The 20,744-nt window shown below is 49.4% G+C and overlaps 1 protein-coding gene across 3 annotated transcripts in view; it reads right to left on the bottom strand.

Annotated features, from left to right (window-relative positions):
• The window catches only part of LOC140388497 (interleukin-17 receptor E-like), a 117,303-nt gene that overhangs the window by 22,576 nt on the left and 73,983 nt on the right, over nt 1–20,744 (bottom strand). For all 3 annotated transcript variants that reach the window (XM_072472784.1, XM_072472785.1, XM_072472786.1), the window contains 3 exons: nt 18,488–18,554; nt 15,896–16,068; nt 2,631–2,678 (listed from right to left, as the gene is read on the bottom strand). In XM_072472784.1, the coding sequence (XP_072328885.1) occupies nt 2,631–2,678; nt 15,896–16,068; nt 18,488–18,554 (288 nt within the window). The remainder of the gene's footprint in view (nt 1–2,630; nt 2,679–15,895; nt 16,069–18,487; nt 18,555–20,744) is intronic.

Here is a 20,744-nt window from a genome sequence, read left to right as displayed (position 1 = left end):
TTAGATACTTACAGGTGCGGGATTTTGTACGCAGACTGGTGCCGTCCTTCCCACGTCTCTCGCCGAAGGGGAGGCAGGACAGGGTAGTTTCTAGGGGAGAGGTGGGAGTACAGACGTCTCAGACGTCTACAAGGAACTAATGGGAGCTGAGGATACGCAGACCGAGGACCTGAAGCTTAAGTGGGAAGAGGAGCTCGGGGGGGGAGATGGAGGACGGTGTCTGGGCAGAAACCCTGAGCAGAGTAAACATGACCGCAACATGCGCTAGGCTCAGCCTGATCCATTTTAAGGTCGTGCACTGGGCCCACATGATGGTGGCCCAGATGAGCAAATTCTTCGGGCTGGAGGACAAGTGTGCTAGATGCGCCGGAGGGCCGGCTAACCATGTACACATGTTCTGGTCGTGCCCTAAACTCTGGGTACTGGCAGGGATTTGCAGATGTCATGTCCCGGGTATTGAACACTGGGGTGGTAATGAGCCCTGAGCTGGCAATCTTTGGGGTTTCGGAGGACCCGGGAGTCCAGGAAGAGAGAGGCCGACGTTCCGGCCTTTGCTTCCCTGGTAGCCCGGCGACGAATACTGTTCGGATGGGGGGACTCAAAGCCCCCGAGGGCTGATGTATGGCTATCGGACATGGTGAGCTTTCTTGGCCTAGAGAAACTCAAGTTCGCCTTAAGAGGTTCGCTACTAGGGTTCGCCCGAAGGTGGCAGCCATTTATTGACTTCTTTGCAGAGGAGTAAGTGTCAGCAGGTGGGGGGGGGGTGGGGCTAGGGTAGAGTAGAGTAGAGTAGGGGGATATTGAGGCAGGTCCCTGCGTGAACAGAGCCGTGGTTTGCACTATGTTTAATTTGTGTCTTGACGTCTTCTTTTTTGTACTGTACAATGTCACATTTTCTATATGCCTAAAATACCTCAATAAAATTGTTTGTTTAAAAAAAAAGAAAATGTGCAGTTTTAACACTCAGTACAAACAAACTATTGTCCATGGAGGAGTCAAAAGCAGCGTAGATTAGGCGGATCGGTTGTGCTAAAATTGCCCCTTAGCGTCCAAAGATGTGCAAGCTAGGTGGGATTACGGGGATAGGGCGGGGGAGCGGGGTGATCTTTTGCAGAGATGGTGCAGACTCAATGGGCCAAATGGCTTCTTACTGCACAGCAGGGTTTCTATGGTGCTGTTTAAATGTATGTGTGGGTCGTGCATGGTGAGGTGAACCACTGTAATAGGAGATGTAAGGTAGGACCTGCACTACAGGTTTGCCGGTAGCTCCTGCCGGCTGGCTCCGCCCACGGAGAACTGTATAAATATGCATGACCTCCAGTGCCCTGCCATTTCGCCAGCTGCAGCAGGAGGCCACGCATCTGACTGTAATAAAGCCACAGCTGTACCCAACTTTAGTCTTTGTGCAATTGATCGTGCATCACGTGGTCCCACCTGCTGTACAGGGAAGTTCGTTTAGTACCGACAGCAGGATTTTGCCGTGGACATTTGTGTCTCACCTTCAGGCTGAAATGAGGGTCAGAGGCTCGCCTTGTGTGGGAAAGATGCCAGGGTCTGCTTGCTCTGCTTCCCGCACTATGAGGCCCCCTGCCTGCCACTTTATTAATACTGGCAGCAGCTGCATATTGCCCTCTAGTGGGTACCAATTGCTCATTTAAGGGCTTTAATTGACAGCGTGAGGCCTTTCCCCCCCCGGATTTAATTGGGCTCTTGAAGCTGGAGGGCTAAACAGAGGTTGCCCAGCTTGAAAGCAGCAGCAGCCTACAATGGAGAGCATGTAAGGGAGAGGTTGCTTCAAAATGTAGGCGTGCTTTCTCCAGCTTCTTAAAATTTAAACAAAGAAAATGATCCTACCAGGTGGCCTGTGACTGCTCCAGCACCCAGTCAGGCAGGGAGAGCCTCTAGGCCTGTCTGTCCACTACCACCGCTCTTCACACACCCAGCCACTGCCTAACGTTAGGAGGCTGCTTTAAGGAGCTGAATTGTCCCCCAACAGCTCCAGGAAAGTTCCAGTCAGCCTCTAATTTGCATTAATAGGCAGGTCATCCACTCATTGCACACAGGCGGGTAGCCTTGCCATTACCTCCACCCCACGATTCCTGCAACATCGCCAACTCAGCAGTTGGGTGGAGCCTGGAAACCAGCACGCCGGCCAACACCAGACCAAACCTCAGTATTCAAACCTCACCAAATCCCTGTACGCCTACCTTCTTCTTGTATTCCTATCCCCTAGCAATAAAGGTCACTCTGCTAATTATCTACTCATTGCTTCCAGTACCTGCACGCCAACCTTCTGTCTTTCTGGCACAAGTACACCCAAGTCTCTCTGAATATCAACATTTACAAGTTCACCTCAGGGTCGAATACGGCGGCAAGATTGTGAACAGTCTGGTTCAGGATCAGAGAGTTGCCAAGGAGAGGGATGGAGTGAGCGGCGAGGGAACAAAATTTGTCACGGGGATTAAAACAATGGCATCGGTCTTCCCAATATTTAATTGGCTCATCCAGTACTGAATATCAGGCAAGCAATGTGACTAATTGGAGGCAGGGGCGGGGTGGAGAGACAGGTGTGAGGTAGAGCTTTCACGCTGAAACATAAGATATTGTGAATAAGTGAAGCTCTCAATTACCTTAAAACACATCTGAGAATGTCTGTCAACGCTCTTAAAGATATAGCCCTGTGGAAAAGAAGGAAAGGAAACATCAGCCACTATTTGAGATGAATGTGGTGTCCTCCTGTTGTAGTTACCCCTGTTGTTGTCCTGCGACACACTCCTCTGTCTCGCGCCAGCCTCACACATCCATTGTAGCTCATCCACGAACATTCTGTGACGCCCATCGTTCAACTACACTTAGCTGTCACCCAACTTTCTCCTGCCCTCCATCTTGCTCTCGAGAGGAGATCTCTGTAGTTTTCTGGTTATTTTCAAAGGGCCGAAATACGGACATTTTCTTTTCCGTACCTCATTTTTTTAAAAAAGAAAAGAGTTCTTTTTGCTCTTCCAGTTTGAAGTACCCCTGGCTGGTAGATGTCTCTGGCCTTTGAAAAGCTTTTGTTTTCTATACTGTGTAGCTTCGAAAGAATTCCAGTTGGATAACTAAATCTAAGGGGCAGAATTGGGCGGAAAGGGGGGGGGGGGTGCCCCAATCCCTTCCAACAACACAATTTCCCCCTCCCGATCATATTGGCCGACAACTCTCCCAGGCTGGCCATCCTTCCAAGGGTGGACGGAAGTCCTGCCAATCAGAGCTCAGCTGAGCGTTGATATGGCAGTGGGCTTCCGAGAGTCGCAGGAATCCCAGGATGGCGAGAGCTAACGCCTTGCCATCCTAAACATTCTGCCCAAAGAGACGGGCACACGGCCAGCTGGACAGCAATGTGATAGTGTTAACCCCTTGTGGACCGCAGTCACATTTCTGAAACAAACCAATAACTACCATATTCTCATTTTCTTTGTCTTATCGCAAAATATTACATCTGGAAATGTTTTGCTATGTTTTTATTATTTATGTGCTTCTTTTAATATTGATTAATAATTACAGAGAGAGTTATTTTAGGCTCTTACAAACAGCTGGGTTGGACCCGGTGGTGATGTTAAACTTTTAATAGAGCGGGAGCTTGGCAATTTAAATATTATAATGAGGCTGGGAGCTTCACCGCATACCTGATTTACATGTTTAATCCTGGCTGGCTGAGTTTACTGGACCCCAGGAAAACTGGCAGCCCAAGCGAAGCAGACAACCTGTCAGGAAATATTCAGCTGCCCCGGCACAGCATGTGGGGCAGGAGCCTTACTCCCTGCCCGGTGATCGGATATACCCCACACCCGCCTTTCCAATGACCAGGCATACCCCCATCGCCCCACACCAACACACCAACCCCCATCCAAAGATTGTGTTGATTAGGGATCAGGCCAGCCCTGGGATGGCACATTGCCACCATCGAGGTTGGGGATTGGATACCTGAAAGGATCCGAACCGCACCCCTTACCAGAGGTCAGGGATCAGACTGCCCCACCCACCCCCCACCTCACTCCTTACCTGCAGCTGAACGGTCCAGAATGCCCCCTACCTGACTGGAGGTCAAATAGGTCAATAAGGCCAGTTTCTAACCTGTGATTCTGTTTAAAGAAAAATAGCACGTGCTGTGCAGTCAGAACTCCACAGCTTGCGGACAAAGCAACCACCCAGCTATTCCACTTACCAAACCCACTCCCTGTTAATATTGATTCCATTGAGTGTATAGCACAGGAACAGGCCATTCTCGCAGCCCGACTGATCTATGTTGGCGTTTATAATCCCCAAAGCTTTTCTCCCACTACTCTTCATCTAATTCTATCAACAGATCTAATTCTATCTACCGATCCAGGATGGCACCGGAGCGAGGCGACTTCTTGCAAGCTGTGTCCAGCATACCCTCTAGTTCTATCTTTTACTCACGTTCTATGCTTCTAAGACTTCATTCTAACTGTTTCATCAGACTTTTCAATGGACCTGCCTAGTATTAAGTTGATCTTTTCTCCACATCTTGCTATAACTGTAACATTATATTCTGCAGTCTCTCCTTCCTTCCCTATGTACGGTATGCATTGTTTGTACAGCATGCAAGAAACAATACTTTTCACTGTATGCTAATACATGTGACAATAATAAATCAAATCAAATCAAAACAGATCTTTCTATTCAATTCTCCCTCATATATTTATCCTTTAATGTATCTATGCTATACTGCTCCTTGTGGAAGTGAATTCCACATTCGAATCACTCTCTGGCTAAAATAGTTTGTCTTGAATTTCTGGGAGCCCCTAATGAATCCTATTGTATATTTATGGCCTCCAATTTTTGGACGCCCCAGAAGTGGAAACATTTTCTATGGCCTGAATTTCCATAAAGTCGGAAGGGTTCCGTGTCTCAGCCGAAATGGTACCGGTGCCCGGAAGTCGGATGTCCACCTGCCGCTGAACCCACAATGTCCACCTGGGGTGACGAGGGACGGGGAACCGGGGGCAGGAGGTATATCGCACATGGAAAAGTGCAGCTGCCTTAAAACAGAAGCAATTTTGTTCATCAAAGTTTCAGAAACACAACTGCTGGTCCTTAGACGTTGCGGAACCGACCAGCATTCTTCGGAGCGGTACCCTTTTAGGAAGGTCAGGTGACCTTTTTGAGCGATCAGATATTTTTAACAAACAGGAATATGTATAAAGTGGAAAAGCTCTGTGGAACTGTCTAGCTATCAAGTGTTTTAAATTTCCCACCCTTTAAAGGAACTGCTGGAACTCTCAGTTGAAAAAAAATCAGTGATTGCAATTTCAAGACATGTTTTGTTGACATGAGCCTGAGAGTTATCATTGTAAGATTAGTGCTGCATGACTTCATCCATGCCCTCTCATCACAGTGCGGGGCCTGTAAATTCATAGTTTGATTGACAGCTCCAAGTGGTCATAAACAGATTAGCTGTCTTTCATAATTACATATGATTACTATGTTTACATATAAAAACAAAATATTAACATCGAACATTAGTTGGGGGGGGGGAGGGGGACTGTGTGTGTTAATGGTGACTATGGATGATTGCTGATTCCATTTTGTCATTTGTTTATGTGAACATGCAAGCTAATGTTTGGCGTTTGGTGGGAGGATGGGATCGTTGTTATTGATATGGGGATTGACATATTTGTTACTGATTATTGTTTATTGTTGGTGGGTGTAAAGTTGGGAGAAAATGTGAAAAAGGAGAATAAAATGTTTTTTTAAAAAAAACAACAAAATACAACAGATGCTGGAAATTGGATATGGAAAATGGAAAGGCTGTAAAACCTGAGCAGCTCCGGCAGTATCTGTGGAGAAAGAAACATAGTTAACATTCCAAATCCAATATGACACTGCTTCAGAAATGAATAGTCATGTTGGACTCAAAAAGGTAACTCTGTTTCTCACACCAAAGAGGCTGCCAGGCCTGTTGAATTTTTCCAACAATTTCTATGAATACGAATGTTTGTTTTTACAAGGGGGATCATAGAAGGAAATGTTTTTATAATGGATTAAATACTTGAAATGATTTAAATTAATCAGTCTTTTATCCTGGACAGTGTTTTTCTAAATATAGTGAAGCCTGTAATAGATTCTTAAAATGTTATTTTATTTCATCTCCCTATGGCTCCTGAGGTCTGCCCATGGTGGATACTGGGTGAGATGGCATAGAGGTTGCAAGGACAAAGCGTAGTGGGCCATAGGTTGGACAAGGGGCTTTAAAGGACCTAGGGGGGTGGGTAGAGGGTACTGGTTGACATGAGGATTTAGGAGGGGCCCTGAGGTTGGAGACATGAGTGGGACATGGAGAGTGTGTGGGGTGGTGAGAAGGTGCGAGGGTTACAATGTTGTTTTTTGTTTTATTGTTTATATTACAACTGGGACAAAGTCCCAGAGCCAGTCTCAGCACACGCCAGGCCCTGTGGCTGCTTCCAAATCTTTCCTGCCTGGCATCAGTGATCAGCCACGCCCCTCAGGAATGAAACCCAACCATTTGGGGCCTTCGTTCAGAATCAGGGGCGAAATTCTCCGACCCCCCGCCGGGTCGGAGAATCGCCGGGGGTTGGCGTGAATCCCGCCCCCGCCGGTTTCCGAAGACTCCGGCACCGGATATTCGGCGGGGGCGGGAATCGCGCCGCGCCGGTTGGCGGGCCCCCCCCGCTCGATTCTCCGGTCCGGATGTGCCAAAGTCCCGCCGCTAAAATGCCTGTCCCGCCGGCGTAAATTAAATCACCTACCTTACCGGCGGGACAAGGCGGCGCGGGCGGGTGGGCTCCGGGGTCCTGGGGGGGGGGGGGCGAGGGGCGATCTGGTCCCGGGGTGTGCCCCCACGGTGGCCTGGCCCGCGATCGGGGCCCACCGATCCACGGGCGGGCCTGTGCCGTGGGGGCACTCTTTCCTTTCCGCCTCCGCCACGGTCTCCACCATGGCGGAGGCGGAAGGGACTCCCTCCACTGCGCATGCGCGGGAAACTGTCAGCGGCCGCTGACGCTCCCGCGCATGCGCCGCCCGGAGATGTCATTTCCGCGCCAGCTGGCGGGGCACCAAAGGCCTTTTCCGCCAGCTGGCGGGGCGGAAATTCCTCCGGCGCCGACCTAGCCCCTCAATGTTGGGGCTCGGCCCCCAAAGATGCGGAGCATTCCGCACCTTTGGGGCAACGCGATGCCCGTCTGATTTGCGCCGTTTTGGGCGCCAGTCGGCGGACATCGCGCCGTTTCCGGAGAATTTCGCCCCAGGAGTGAGTAGTCAGGTCTCTGTGTCTCCCCTATCAAACCCATTCATTATCTTAAAGGCCTCAATCGAGTTACCCACAGCTTTCTGTTTTCTAAGAGAGAAGATCAAAGCTAGTTGGGCTCTTCCTAATATTTATACCCTCCGAGTTCAGCTATCGCCATTGTTTGGCCTCCACATATTTCGGGCACGATTCTCCCAAAAACGTTCGAAGTTCATTTGTGGCAGGTTTTTCAGGGAGTTTCCCGCCGTCTCTGCCGGCGAGTTCCTCACCCCTATTCAATGACACTTTGTCACGTTTTGGGGCCCTGGGGGGGTTTCTCACCGGTTTAGCCCACACTTAGGGCGGGATTCTCCGTCCGCGTTTGCCCAACAACCGGAGAATCCCGCCCGAGGTCAATGGGCTTCTCCATTGTCCGCGGCTCGCCCAGGCCTTTCTTGCGGTGGGCGGGGCGGAAGAATCCAGCCCGTAGAAACGTTTTTAGCACTGGGGAGTGAACTCAGAGATCAGTCCACCATTTTGAAAGGGTGCCCCGATCTTTAAGTGAGCCCGTGGGTCCCCCACCCCCCCCCCTACCCATGGGTAATGTCCACCCCTCACATACATCGGCACTACCCCCCCCCCCCCAAGTGAGGTCACCCCGCTATGGGGTCCCTGGATGTCACCCTTTTTTAGACACCAAGGGCAATTTAGCATGGCCAGTCCACCTAACCTGCACATCTTTGGACTGTGGGAGGAAACCGGAGCACCCGGAGGAAACCCACGCCAGACCAGAACTGTGCAATTTACGGAAATTTACAGAACAGCAAGAAAAATTTTACAGAGCTCACATATCTAATGATATTCAGTCAACAATATGAGAGAAACACCAATGGTAGGGGATGGAATATTTTGGGGTGGGTGGGTATGAGGTGTCTCAGTGGTGATGTCCCTGGGAACTCTGGAATAAACTGAAATTATGCAGTGCCAGTCTCTTACACCAGAGGGAGCCAGCACATAGCTCACTGAGGTGCTCTGAGCAGAAATGGAGTATTGCAACCTTTCCCCAATTCAGCAATGTGAAGAGCATGGGCTTCAAAATGCCAAGGCATTGGAGAAGGGAGGTGTCATTGATTTGGGGGCAGAATCTGGCTTTGTTGGGTTTCAGCCCACTGTAACTTGCTGGTTATAATGTTTGGTAGGTAAACCTTCCACTCACTCCTGCCCCTCGCAGAAGGGTACATCCCCAGGAAATTCTGGTATGATGCGCTCCTTGGTGCTTTTGGCGGATCCTGGGGCCCGTGCAAAGGGTCAAAATCTTTTACCAGGGAAAGGAAATTCACCCAGGAGGAAATCAATTCCTTTCCCAAAAGAAATAAAACCAAATTTGTGAATCAACCACGTTTTGAGGTCATAAGAGGGCAGGAAACCAGAGTGTGAAATCCCATAAAGGCAGGAGGCAGGCTTGGTGATGCCTCCCACAGCCCAGCTTCGCACCAACCACATCAGGAAAATGGGCATCGTTTATCGTCAAGTTTCTGGACATTTCTACCATTTTTCCAGAGAGGGGATTTGGAAATAAGAGTTGCTTTTTATGTTGATTTCCTTTATCATAACCAAAATTTATTTCCACAAGTTTAAAAAAAGACACCCAGGTCAAAAGTGTTTTTTGTGCTGGATGGAAGCGTTTCGCCCAGAACGGAAACAATTAAAGTGTCCATTTAGCTTCTGTCTGCAAATGAAAAACGTTTCGCACGAAAATGGAGTTGTTTTGGGGTGACCGACAGGACGGGCTGATTGGCTGGCTGATGGCCAGTAGTTGAGGTGGACTTTAAGCTGCAGCCTTGTTTACGTTGGGCTGAATAGCTAGAGGATGCCGAGGAGCGTGCCGAAGGCGCTCGCTGGATCAAAGCCCAGTCTCATTGGGTTGGCCAATCTACAGAAAGGCAAGTGTTGGATGGGGGGGTGGGTGGTGGGACTGTATTTGCAGAGAGGGGCTCTCAGGACGGCATCAGGACTAGCATGAGCACTTCCGACCTAAAGTGGCAATTGGTGCAAGTCAAAATGGGTCGACTGCCTGCAACAGGCACCCGGTGATTAGACACGTTCGGAATGGAGGTGGCCACATCATCAGGGTTACCGGGCAAGCAAGGATACCGCTCCTATCTTTAGCCATTACTACCCTCCTGTTGCTCAGCAGATGTGAATAGACAAGTCGGGAAGTCTTGTTACAACTGTACAGGATATTGGTGAGACCACACTTGGGAGGACTGATGCAACCATCAATTCACACGAGACGGAGAGTTGAAGTGAACAGTGGTTTTAATCAGCTACAACTGTGCCTGCCTGCGACTGCTCTGTACTGAGTGTGCCTCCAGGCTGCATCTCTGTATACCTCCCCCGAGGGGGCGGAGCCACAGGCAGAGCCCACAAGGGCATCAACATAATACAATACAATGTAATGCAATTACAATGGTGAATGGTAGCAGTAATACATTCACCACATTCACCCCCTGTTAAAAATTGAAGTCCAGAGGGGGTGAAGTGTGCTCACAGATCGAGTCTGTCCGGCGCCTTGATCGTTCACTGCGATCGCCTGACCTCTGGTTTTGTTGCGGGCACGGGTGTTGAACTCGTCGTTGTGGGCACGGGTGTTGGGCTCGTTGACTCCGGGAGCGTCTCTTCTGGAGCTTCATCACTGTAGGTTGGCGATGGGGTGAGGTGTAGGCCATGTAGGGGCGGGGGCGGTGTTCGGTGTTGGGTGGGGGGGTAGGTGATGGTCACAGGGGAACCCGCGGGTGCCAGATCCCAGAGGGAGACTGTATCTTGTCGACCATCGTGGTGCGCCACGGAGGCATACTGAGGGCTGGCGTGAAGGAGCTGGACCCTCTCGACCAGGGGGTCGGACTTATGGCTCCTCACGTGCCTTCGGAGGAGGACAGGCCCCGGTGTTGTCAGCCAGGATGGAAGCGAGACCCCGGAGGTGGATTTCCTGGGGAAGACAAATAGGTGGTCACGAGGGGTCTCGTTCGTGGCTGTGCAGAGGAGTGACCTAATGGAGTGGAGTGCGTCAGGGAGGACCTCCTGCCAGCGGGAAACTGGGAGACTCCTAGACCGTAGGGCCAGAAGGACGGCCTTCCATACCGTCGCGTTCTCCCTCTCCACCTGTCCATTTCCCCGGGGGTTGCAGCTGGTAGTCCTGCTCGAGGCAATGCCCTTACCGAGCAGGTACTGACGCAGCTCATCGCTCATAAGCAAGGAGCCCCGGTCACTGTGGACGTAAGTGGGGAAACCGAACAGGGATAAGATGCTGTGCAGGGCCTTAATGACAGTGGCCGAGGTCATGTCAGGGTATGGTATGGCAAAGGGGAAACGGGAATACTTGTCAACGATGTTAAGAAAATACGCGTTGCGATCAGTGGAGGGGAGGGGCCCTTTGAAATCAATGCTGAGGCGCTCAAAGGGCTGGGATGCCTTCAGCAGGTGGGCCTTGTCTGGATGATAGAAGTGCGGCTTACACTCCGCGCAGACTGAGCAGTCCCTGGTCATGGCCCTGACCTCCTCGGTGGAGTAGGGAGGTTGCGGGCTTTGATGAAGTGGAGAAGCCGGGTGACCCCCGGGTGACAGAGGTCATTGTGGATGGCCCGGAGCCAGTCATCTTGCACGCTGGCGCATGTGCCGCGGGACAGGGAATCTGGGGGCTCGCTGAGCTTCCCGGGACGATACACAATATTGTAATTATAGGTGGAGAGTTTGATCCTCCACCTCAAGATTTTATCATTCTTGATCTTGCCCCGCTGTGTATTGTTGAACAAAAAGGCTTCCGACCGTTGTTCAGTGACGAGGGTGAACCTCCTACCAGCCAGGTAGTGCCTCCAATGCCGCACAGCTTCCACAATGTCTTGAGCTTCTTTCTCGACTGAGGAGTGTCGAATCTCGGAGGCGTTGAGGGTACGGGAAAAAAAGGCTACGGGCCTGTCTGACTGGTTAAGGGTAGCGGCCAGAGCGACATCTGATGCGTCGCTCTCCACCTGGAAGGGGATGGACTCGTCCACCGCGTGCATCGCGGCTTTGGTAATATCTGCTTTGATGTGGCTGAAGGCCAATCGGGCCTCAGTCGTCAGGGGTAAGATGGTGGCTTTGATAAGTGGGCGGGCTTTGTCCGCATAGTTGGGGACCCACTGGGCATAATATGAAAAAAACCCGAGGCATCTTTTCAGGGCCTTGGGGCAGTGGGGGAGGGGGAGTTGCAGGAGGGGGCGCACCCTATCCAAGCCATTCATTATCTTGTAAGTTTCTATTAGATCTCCCCTCAACCTCCTAAACTCCAATGAATATAATCCCAGGATCCTCAGACGTTCATCGTATGTTAGGCCTACCATTCCTGGGATCATCCGTGTGAATCTCTGCTGGACCCGCTCCAGTGCCAGTATGTCCTTCCTGAGGTGTGGGGCCCAAAATTGCTCACAGTATTCTAAATGGGGCCTAACTAATGCTTTATAAAGCTTCAGAAGTACATCCCTGCTTTTATATTCCAAGCCTCTTGAGATGAATGACAACATTGCATTTGCTTTCTTAATTACGGACTCAACCTGCAAGTTTACCTTTAGAGAATCCTGGACTAGGACTCCCAAGTCCCTTTGCACTTCAGCATTATGAATTTTGTCACCGTTTAGAAAATAGTCCACGCCTCTATTCTTTTTTCCAAAGTGCAAGACCTCGCACTTGCCCACGTTGAATTTCATCAGCCATTTCTTGGACCACTCTCCTAAACTGTCTAAATCTTTCTGCAGCCTCCCCACCTCCTCCATACTACCTGCCCCTCCACCTTTCTTTGTATCATCGGCAAACTTAGCCAGAATGCCCTCAGTCCCGTCATCTAGATCGTTAATATATAAAGAGAACAGCTGTGGCCCCAACACTGAATCCTGCGGGACACCACTCGTCACCGGTTGCCATTCCGATAAAGAACCTTTTATCCCAACTCTCTGCCTTCTGCCTGACAGCCAGTCGTCAATCCATGTTAGTACCTTGCCTCGAATACCATGGGCCCTTATTTTACTCAGCAGTCTCCCGTGAGGCACCTTATCAAAGGCCTTTTGGAAGTCAAGATAGATAACATTCATTGGCTCTCCTTGGTCTAACCTATTTGTTATCTCTTCGAAGAACTCTAACAGGTTTGTCAGGCAAGACCTCCCCTTACTAAATCCATGCTGACTTGTCCTAATCCGACCCTGCACTTCCAAGAATTTAGAAATCTCATCCTTAACAATGGATTCTAGAATCTTGCCAACAACCGAGGTTAGGCTAATTGGCCTATAATTTTCCATCTTTTTCCTTTTTCCCTTCTTGAACAGGGGGGTTACAACAGCGATTTTCCAATCCTCTGGTACTTTCCCTGACTCCAGTGACTTTTGAAACATCATCACCAACGCCTCCACTATTTCTTCAGCTATCTCCTTTAGAACTCTAGGATGTAGCCCATCTGGGCCCGGAGATTTATCAATTTTTAGCAATTTTTTTTTTTCTTTTTTCAATAGCCAAGGATGGCCAGTCGGGTTGTGCGTAAAATGCATTTCTCCTTGTTATAGGTGGGATTGAGGGCTTGGGGGTTTGGAGAAACCTCTGAAGGTTGGCGTTGTGGTCCTGCTGATCATGGCCGCAGATGGTGACGTTGTCCAAATACGGAAATGTGGCCCGCAGCCCAAACTGGTCCACCATTCGGTCCATCGTTCTTTGGAAGACCGAGACCCCGTTGATGACGCCGAAGGGGACCCGGAGGAAGTGGAAGAGGCGGCCGTCTGTCTCAAAGGCCATGTAGTGGCGATCTTCCGGGCGGATTGGAAGCTGGTGGTATGCGGACTTGAGATCTACTGTGGAGAACACCCGGTAGTGTGCAATCTGATTCACCATGTCCGCTATCCGAGGAAGGGGGTACGCATCGAGTTGCATGTACCGGTTTATGGTTTCGCTGTAGTCTACAACCATCCGGTTCTTTTCCCCGGTCCTGGCGACCACCACGGATTCTCCAGGGGCTATTGCTGGCCTCAATGGCCTCAAGAGCCGCTGGACCTCTGACTTGATAAAAGTCCTGTCCTGGGCACCGTACTGCCTGCACCTGGTGGCGACGTGTTTACAGTCGGTGGTGAGGTTCGTGAAATCCTTGTAGTTGCACTGCCTTCAATTTTGGTCTCCTTATTTAAAGAAGGACGCACTTATATTGGAGGCACATCAGAGGAGGTTCACTCAGCTGATTGCTGGGACGAAAGGGGGTGACTGATGAGGAAAGGCTGAGCAGGTTGAGCTGGGAGTTTAGAAGATTGAGGGGTGATCTTACTGAAACAGTTTGAGTGGGTTTGACAGGTTAGATCTTGATACGATGGGGCACAGTTTCAGGACAAGGGATCTCCCATTTCAGATGGCGATGAAGAGGAACTTATTCTCTCAGAGGAGGCTAATCTTTGCTAATCTGAGCGCAGTGGAATATCCAACAAAGTTGAGTGAGGCAGATTTTTGATCTACAAGAGAGTCAAGGGTTATGGGGGGGTCCATTTAAAATTTTTAAGACTATGAATTAATTTGGCTTCAAAGTGGAGAGAGCAAATGTTTTAGCAAGGCACAAAATAAACAATAAACAGAAGACGTACTATGTATATCAATAAGGCGTTCTTCATATTGTATTATTCCGTGAAGGTAAATTGGATGGATGAGCAATCTGATCGTAACTGTTGCTCTACATGTCAAACTAATGGGAAAAAAGCAACTAAAGAACTTGATTCCAACCTTGACTCACCAAACATTAACTCAGTTTGCCCTCAGAAGAGACATTAATGCAAAATACTTGAATATCCAGTCCCAATCGTGAGGTGGTAGATATGCTCCTAGGTTCTGCTATTGTGTAACTTGATAGAAGAGTGGGTGAGTCAACCACCATAAAGGTGAGGCACTCCGACTGCTTAGGAGAGCGATTGTTACCACCCACCCCAAGGAGCTCCCTGAGGGTTGGCCCGAATTTCTAACATTGTTAAATATTTCTATAACTCTTCACTGTGCTTCTCACTAAAATTATCCAGCTTCTTTTTTATAAAATGCCAACAGACCCTGAATCAAAAGCCTTTCTCGGGCAGTTATTCCATCTGGCTACTATCCTACAGGAAAATAAAAGTTTCCTTATCTCTACGTTGCTTGATGCATTGAATTTTGCACCTGCTCTTTAGACCTTTTTTCTACCTTATCTACACCTTGTCTTCAGGGAAGGTAAAAGTGTAATACTTCAAACCCCAAAGTCACCCTCCTCACTTTTCTCCCTACCTTTTGCTAACCTTTTAAGGGTTAGAACAAAACTGCAACATATTGCAGAACTGGGCTCACAGCTGATCTGTTCAATGTCAGTACAACACTTTCTCTGACTCAGAGGGCAATGCTGACCAGATTTAACAGAGTGCCCAATTTAACGCAATAATGGCTGCCTCTTCGGGCCCTTTCAGAAGGTACAGCCAAGCTGATGGAGAGCCTGGAGCATGAGAGATTTTGGGTTGTCACCAACCGCTTGATTAGTACATTCGCTGCAAGCTATGCCCTGTTCCAGTAAGCTATCTAGAAAGATGTCAAACTGGAGGAAGGATTAGAATTTCCGGGACTTTTGTATTTTGCCGTACTGAACTCTGTTGTACTAAATGCATCATATGTTTAAAAAAAAGACAAACTGATCCTCAGTTTTGATTCCCGCTAAGTGGTTCAGTAATGTTAACTGTCTGAGCTTACATTGCAGAACGGCGTTTATTGAACTGAGGTGCCACCTCAGTCCAAAGTGATTAAATGTACGGATTATTTAGTAGAGATGTTTGCAAGCAAGGGCTCTAAATGGTTCCGCAAGGCCCCTTCATGTTTGTTCTGGCAGAAGAATGTAAAAAAACCCTAGGCAATCTGGGTCCATGTTCTGCACGAGCTTTTTTCAGTGTGAATTTTGTCCTGCAGCAGCACTATTACCCGGCCCTTTGACAGAACATTCATCAACAGAGAGCCCGTTATTCTGGATTATCCCATAGACTATCTATTGCCATCGTGTCCATTATCAGACTGATTGAATTATTCAAATGGCAACCAAACCTCTTCAAGCAAATCAATGTTTCTGTGCTGTACATTCATTTTATTTAATTCTATAATCCTCTGAACATAGAATCCCTGTAGTGCAGGAGGAGGCCATTCGGCCCATCGGGTCTGCACCAGCCCTCTGAAAGCGCACCCCTCCTAGGCCCAATCCTGCACCCTATCCCTGTAATCCCACCTTGGGGCAATTTATCACAGCCAATCCACCCAACCTGCGCATCTTTGAGCTGTGGGAGGAAACCTGAGCACCCGGAGGAAACCCACGCAGACACGGGGAGAATGTGGAAACTCCACACAGTCACCCGAGGTCGGAACCGAACCCAAATCCCTGGTACTGTCAGGCAGCGGTGCTAACCACTATGCCAACGTGCCGCCGCGGCACAGTTGGTAGGAAGGTATGACCATTTATTGCATTCTAAAAACACACGCCCTTGTCCATCCGCTGACGTTTAAAATCATCCCTTAATCTCCCCAAAATTCTCTGTTTCTATAGATCATTGATCCTCCCAGTGATTGGTGGCGCTGTATCAGATTGACACTTACAGACTTTAAGAACTCGATCGTTGACTCCTCCAATTCATTACAGGACCCATCAGATTTCCAGCAGAGGGCGACACGAGGTTTAATGTAGCATTTGCCAGAGAAACGGATCGCCATGTTGTTGTTTCGATGAACCAGATCAGAGAAATTACTCGACCTCCACAAATCAGGACCAACTGTTCATAAAGATTGTGAAGCAAACTTCAAACTTCATAAATCAAGGACAACACGATCGCTTTTGGTTTCCGCGAAGTATGTTATATACAACTGTGTTTGCAAAATGAATCTTAGAATCTAACAGTGATGAAACAGTTCATTCGCCCTATCATGCCTATGCTAGTTCTCTGAAAGTGCTATTTAATAAGTCTACTATTTTGCATTTTGCTTAAATTCACTTCAGGTATAAATCCAATAAATCCAATCCATGGAGCAGTGGCACATTAAGAGATCATAATGTGTTAATGGCAGAACAGAGGTAAACAGTGTGTCAACGGACAACTTGGACCAGGGAACAATGCAGCTTGATGTCACCGCCAGACACATCTTCCCTTCACTCCCCTTGTCAGCATTCCGTTCCCTCCGGGATATCCTGGTCCACTCCTCCATCATCCCAAAACCTTCCCAAGGTACCTTCCCATGCAATCGAAGAACGTGCAGGACCTGCCCCTTTACCTCCTCCCTGCTCATCATCCAAGGGCCTAAATATTCTTTTTAAGTGAGGCAGCGCTTCACGTGCACCTCCTTTAATCTTGTTGATTTGCTGCTCCCAGTGCGACCTACTGTACATTGGAGAGACTAAACACAGACTGGGTGATCGCTTTGCAGAACACCTCCGGTCCGTCCGTAAGCAGGACGCTGACCTTCCTGTCGCTGCCATTTCAACTCACCATCCTGCTCTCACGTCCACATGCTGTCCTTGGCCTGCTGCAATGTTCCAGTGAAACCCAGTGCAAACTGGAGGAACAGCACCTCATCTTCTGATTAGGCATGTTACAGCCTTTCAGGCTTAACATTGAGTTCAACAACTTCAGACTGTGAACTCTCTCCTCCACCTTCACCCTATTTTTAATTCTATCCATTTATTTTCATTACTCCATCAATCCGTTTTCCCCTTACCATTATCTCCCTTCCCCCACCCCAGCCCACTTGGGCCATCTGTTCCCTGTTCTAAGTTGTCCTTTGATACACTGCTCACCTCTGCTCTGCCATTCATACATTCTGATCTCTTAATGTACCACATCAGCACCCTTCTTAGTCATTATCACCACCATTTAAATTCCTTTTGTTTATGTCCATGACATCTTTGTCAATCGCCATCTATCGCTGGCCTTCCATCCAGCCCCACTGCTCCACACACCTCCCCCTGTGCCGCCCCCCCCCCCCCAACAGTATAAGTCTCGTCCTATTTCCAATTCTCTCTAGCCTTAACAACGAATCATCCAGACTCGAAGTGTTAGCTCTGTTTTCTCTCCACAGATGCTGTCAGGCCTGCTGAGATTGTCCAGCATTTTCTGTTTTTTTGCTGTAAGCATAAATGATCTCAGATTCTCAAGTCTCTCCACATCACTGAACTTCCTCGTCCTTGGTTGGAAATTCCCCCCTGTCCCCTTCCTAATGCCTTGACATCCTTCCTCAAGTGTGGTGGCCAGAATTGAACTCATTGGTGCATATATTGATGTTCTGGGGTCCGCATATAATGTTTAAATCCATGCTCCAATTAATTAACAGCCTTCTCCAGTCAATGTGACCATATCAAGGCATCAATATCCTTAGACGGCAAAGCTCAAATATGCCAAATGCAACTTTATGAAAGTAATTTTAAAGGAAAATTATCTATTTAAATTCAACAGACAAATTGGAATCAGGAATCAGCTTAAAAGACTTGTCGATCACAGGCTTCTTTACGGAATGGTTAGTGAACATTAGGTAATTACACCCTTTATTTTCCCATATCAGCGGGACACCTAGGTTTTATTTTAATGATCCAATATGTTCAACCTTGCATTTACCCACGTTAAACTTCACCTGCAATTCCTTAGCCCATCTATGGGCAGCACGGTAGCACAAGTGGCTAGCACTGTGGCTTCACAGCGCCAGGGCCCCAGATTCGATTTCCCGCTGGGTCACTGTCTTTGCGGAGTCTGCGCGTTCTTCCCACTGTTTGCGTGGATTTCCTCCGGGTGCTCCAGTTTCCGCCCACAGTCCAAAAACGTGCAGGTTAGGTGGATTGGCCATGATAAATTGCCCTTAGTGACCAAAAAAGGTTAGGAGAGGTTATTGGGTTACGGGGATAGGGTGGAAGTGAGGGCTTAAGTGGGTCGGTGCTGACTCGATGGGCCGAATGTATGTTCTATCTAACTTGCCTGCATCTACTCTGGTCTCTTCTACACACAAATTAGGAGCAGGAGAAAGCCACTCAGCCCCTCAAGTCCTCTCCACTGGCCACTTGAACAATATTCTTTTCTTCCTGGGAGAATGACTCATTTCTCTGCCATTTTCCTTCCTGTTGCCATTCAAAACACTCATATGATAAAGTTTGTGCTTTTCCTCAGTTTAATGACATAAGGCATTTAATTATCTTTGTTTCATACTCACAGGCTTCGGGGGTGTCGGTGAAAGGGCAAACCTTTGTCCGATGGCTATCCAGCCCAGGGTAAAATACCTAAAGAGACCAGTTAACTCTCTTCAATACATTTTCTCCACTGGTCAAAACAGTATGCAATAGGAGACAGATTCGCACAGGAGTAAATGCTGTGTTGATAGCTCAGCAAGCTCACTAAGTAAGAAGTCATGGTTCGATTCAAGACCGATTCTCAAAGACAAGTGTGGTAGTCGGTATTGGTGGTATTACGGTACCCTGAATAATGCTGAAGACCATTGGTGTGGGAGGTACCTGAGACTGCTATTTCATTGGTGAAGCCTGCCTGCTGGTTCCGCCCAGTAAGGCGGAGTACAAGAGCCTGTGTCTCCCCAGCAGCTGCATTCTGTACCTGCACTGCTGGGGGAAACATCTAGTACAATAGAGCCTTCAATTGTCTCCAATCTCGCTTCAGGAGTTATTGATCGAGCATCAATTTATTGTACTAGATTTTAAAGAATGGAGCTCCGAATCAAGCCGGAGTGTCTGCAACTCAGTTCCAACACGGCAAACTCAGCGGCAACCTTCAAACACTGGCTGGCGTGCTTCAAAGGGTACCTCAGGACGGCCACTACTGAACGTACGGAGGACCAGAAATTGCAAGTTCTCCACTCGAGGGTGAGCCCAGAGATCTACACCCTCATCGAGGATGCGGATGATTTCGAGGCCGCAATGACCCTGCTGAAAGGACACTATATTCGCCCTGTAAACCAGGTCTACGCCCGACATCTGCTAGCGACAAGGATACAAATCCCCGGGGAATTGCTGGAGGAGTTCTACCGTGCGCTCCTGGTGTTGGGGAGGAACTGTAACTGCCCGCAAGTTTCGGCCAGTGACCACACAGAACGTTTGATCCAGGATGCATTTGTTGCAGGTATGCTGTCCTCCCAAATCCGCCAGCGATTGCTGGAGAAAGAGACACTATGCCTCAAGGAGGCTTGGGCCCTTGCTAGCTCCCTGGATGTGGCCTCCCAAAACGCCTGTGCTTACGTCCCTGACCGCGCGGCAGCCCCTTGGGCAGCGTGGAACCCCACCGCGGCTGACTCCGATGCATCCCCCATCAAGCTTGTGCTGCGAGACTGCCAGGTAACCTCGGGGGGCCCCGCTGCTATTTTTGCGGGCAAGCCAAGCACCCCCGGCAGCGCTGCCCGGCCCGCTCCTCCACCTGCAAAGGGTGCGGCAAATAGGGCCATTTCGTGGCAGTATGCCAGGCCCGGGCGGTCGCGGTCTCCGGGAACGAACCGGGACCACCACCACATTTCTCTCCACGAGCCACGTGCGGCCAGCGGGCGCCGCCATCTTTCTTCTCCAGGGCTACGCGCGGCCTCCGGGTGCCGCCATCGTGTTCCCCCAGGACCACGTGCGACGATGGGCGCCGCCATCTTGTACACCTCCAGCCATGTGCAACCAGTGGGTGCCGCCATCTTGGCTGGACTCGCAGGACTCCGACTCAGATGACCACACACCACCCGAGGAAAACATCCAAATTTTGCCACGACTAGCCTCGGTGACCCTGGACCAGTCTCGGCCCCGAACACTCTCGACTGCGACAACGACCGTGCTCATCAACGGGCATAAAACATCCTGCCTGATCAACTCCGGGAGCACAGAGAGCTTCGTACACCCCAATACAGTAAGGCGCTGTTCTCTTCCCATCCACCCAGTCAAACAGAAAATCTCCCTGGCCTCCGGGTCTCACTCGGTAGAGATCAAAGGGTTCTGCATAGCAAACCTCACGGTCCAGGGAAGGGAGTTTAAAAATTACCGGCTCTACGTCCTTCCTCACCTCTGCGCTGCCACGCTCCTAGGGTTAGACTTCCGATGTAACCTCCAGAGTTTAACTTTTAAATTCGGCGGCCCTATACCCCCCTCACTGTCTGCAGCCTCGCGACCCTCAAAGTTGATCCGCCTTCCCTGTTTGCGAACCTCACCCCGGATTGCAAACGCGTCGCCACCAGGAGCAGACGGTACAGTGCCCAGGACCGGACCTTCATTAGGTCGGAAGTCCAGCGGTTACTGAAGGAAGGTATTATTGAGGCTAGCAACAGCCCCTGGAGAGCTCAAGTAATGGTTGTAAAGACCGGGGAGAAGCATAGGATGGTCATCGATTATAGTCAGACGATCAACAGGTATACGCAGCTCGATGCGTACCCTCTCCCCCGCATATCTGATCTGGTCAATCAGATTGCACAATACAAGGTATTTTCCACGGTG

Source organism: Scyliorhinus torazame, chromosome 13 (assembly GCF_047496885.1).
Source record: "Scyliorhinus torazame isolate Kashiwa2021f chromosome 13, sScyTor2.1, whole genome shotgun sequence".
In the NCBI taxonomy this organism is placed as follows: Eukaryota; Metazoa; Chordata; class Chondrichthyes; order Carcharhiniformes; family Scyliorhinidae; genus Scyliorhinus; species Scyliorhinus torazame.
The sequence above is the reverse complement of the archived record's forward strand: the minus strand, read 5'-3'. Positions and strand labels throughout refer to the sequence as shown.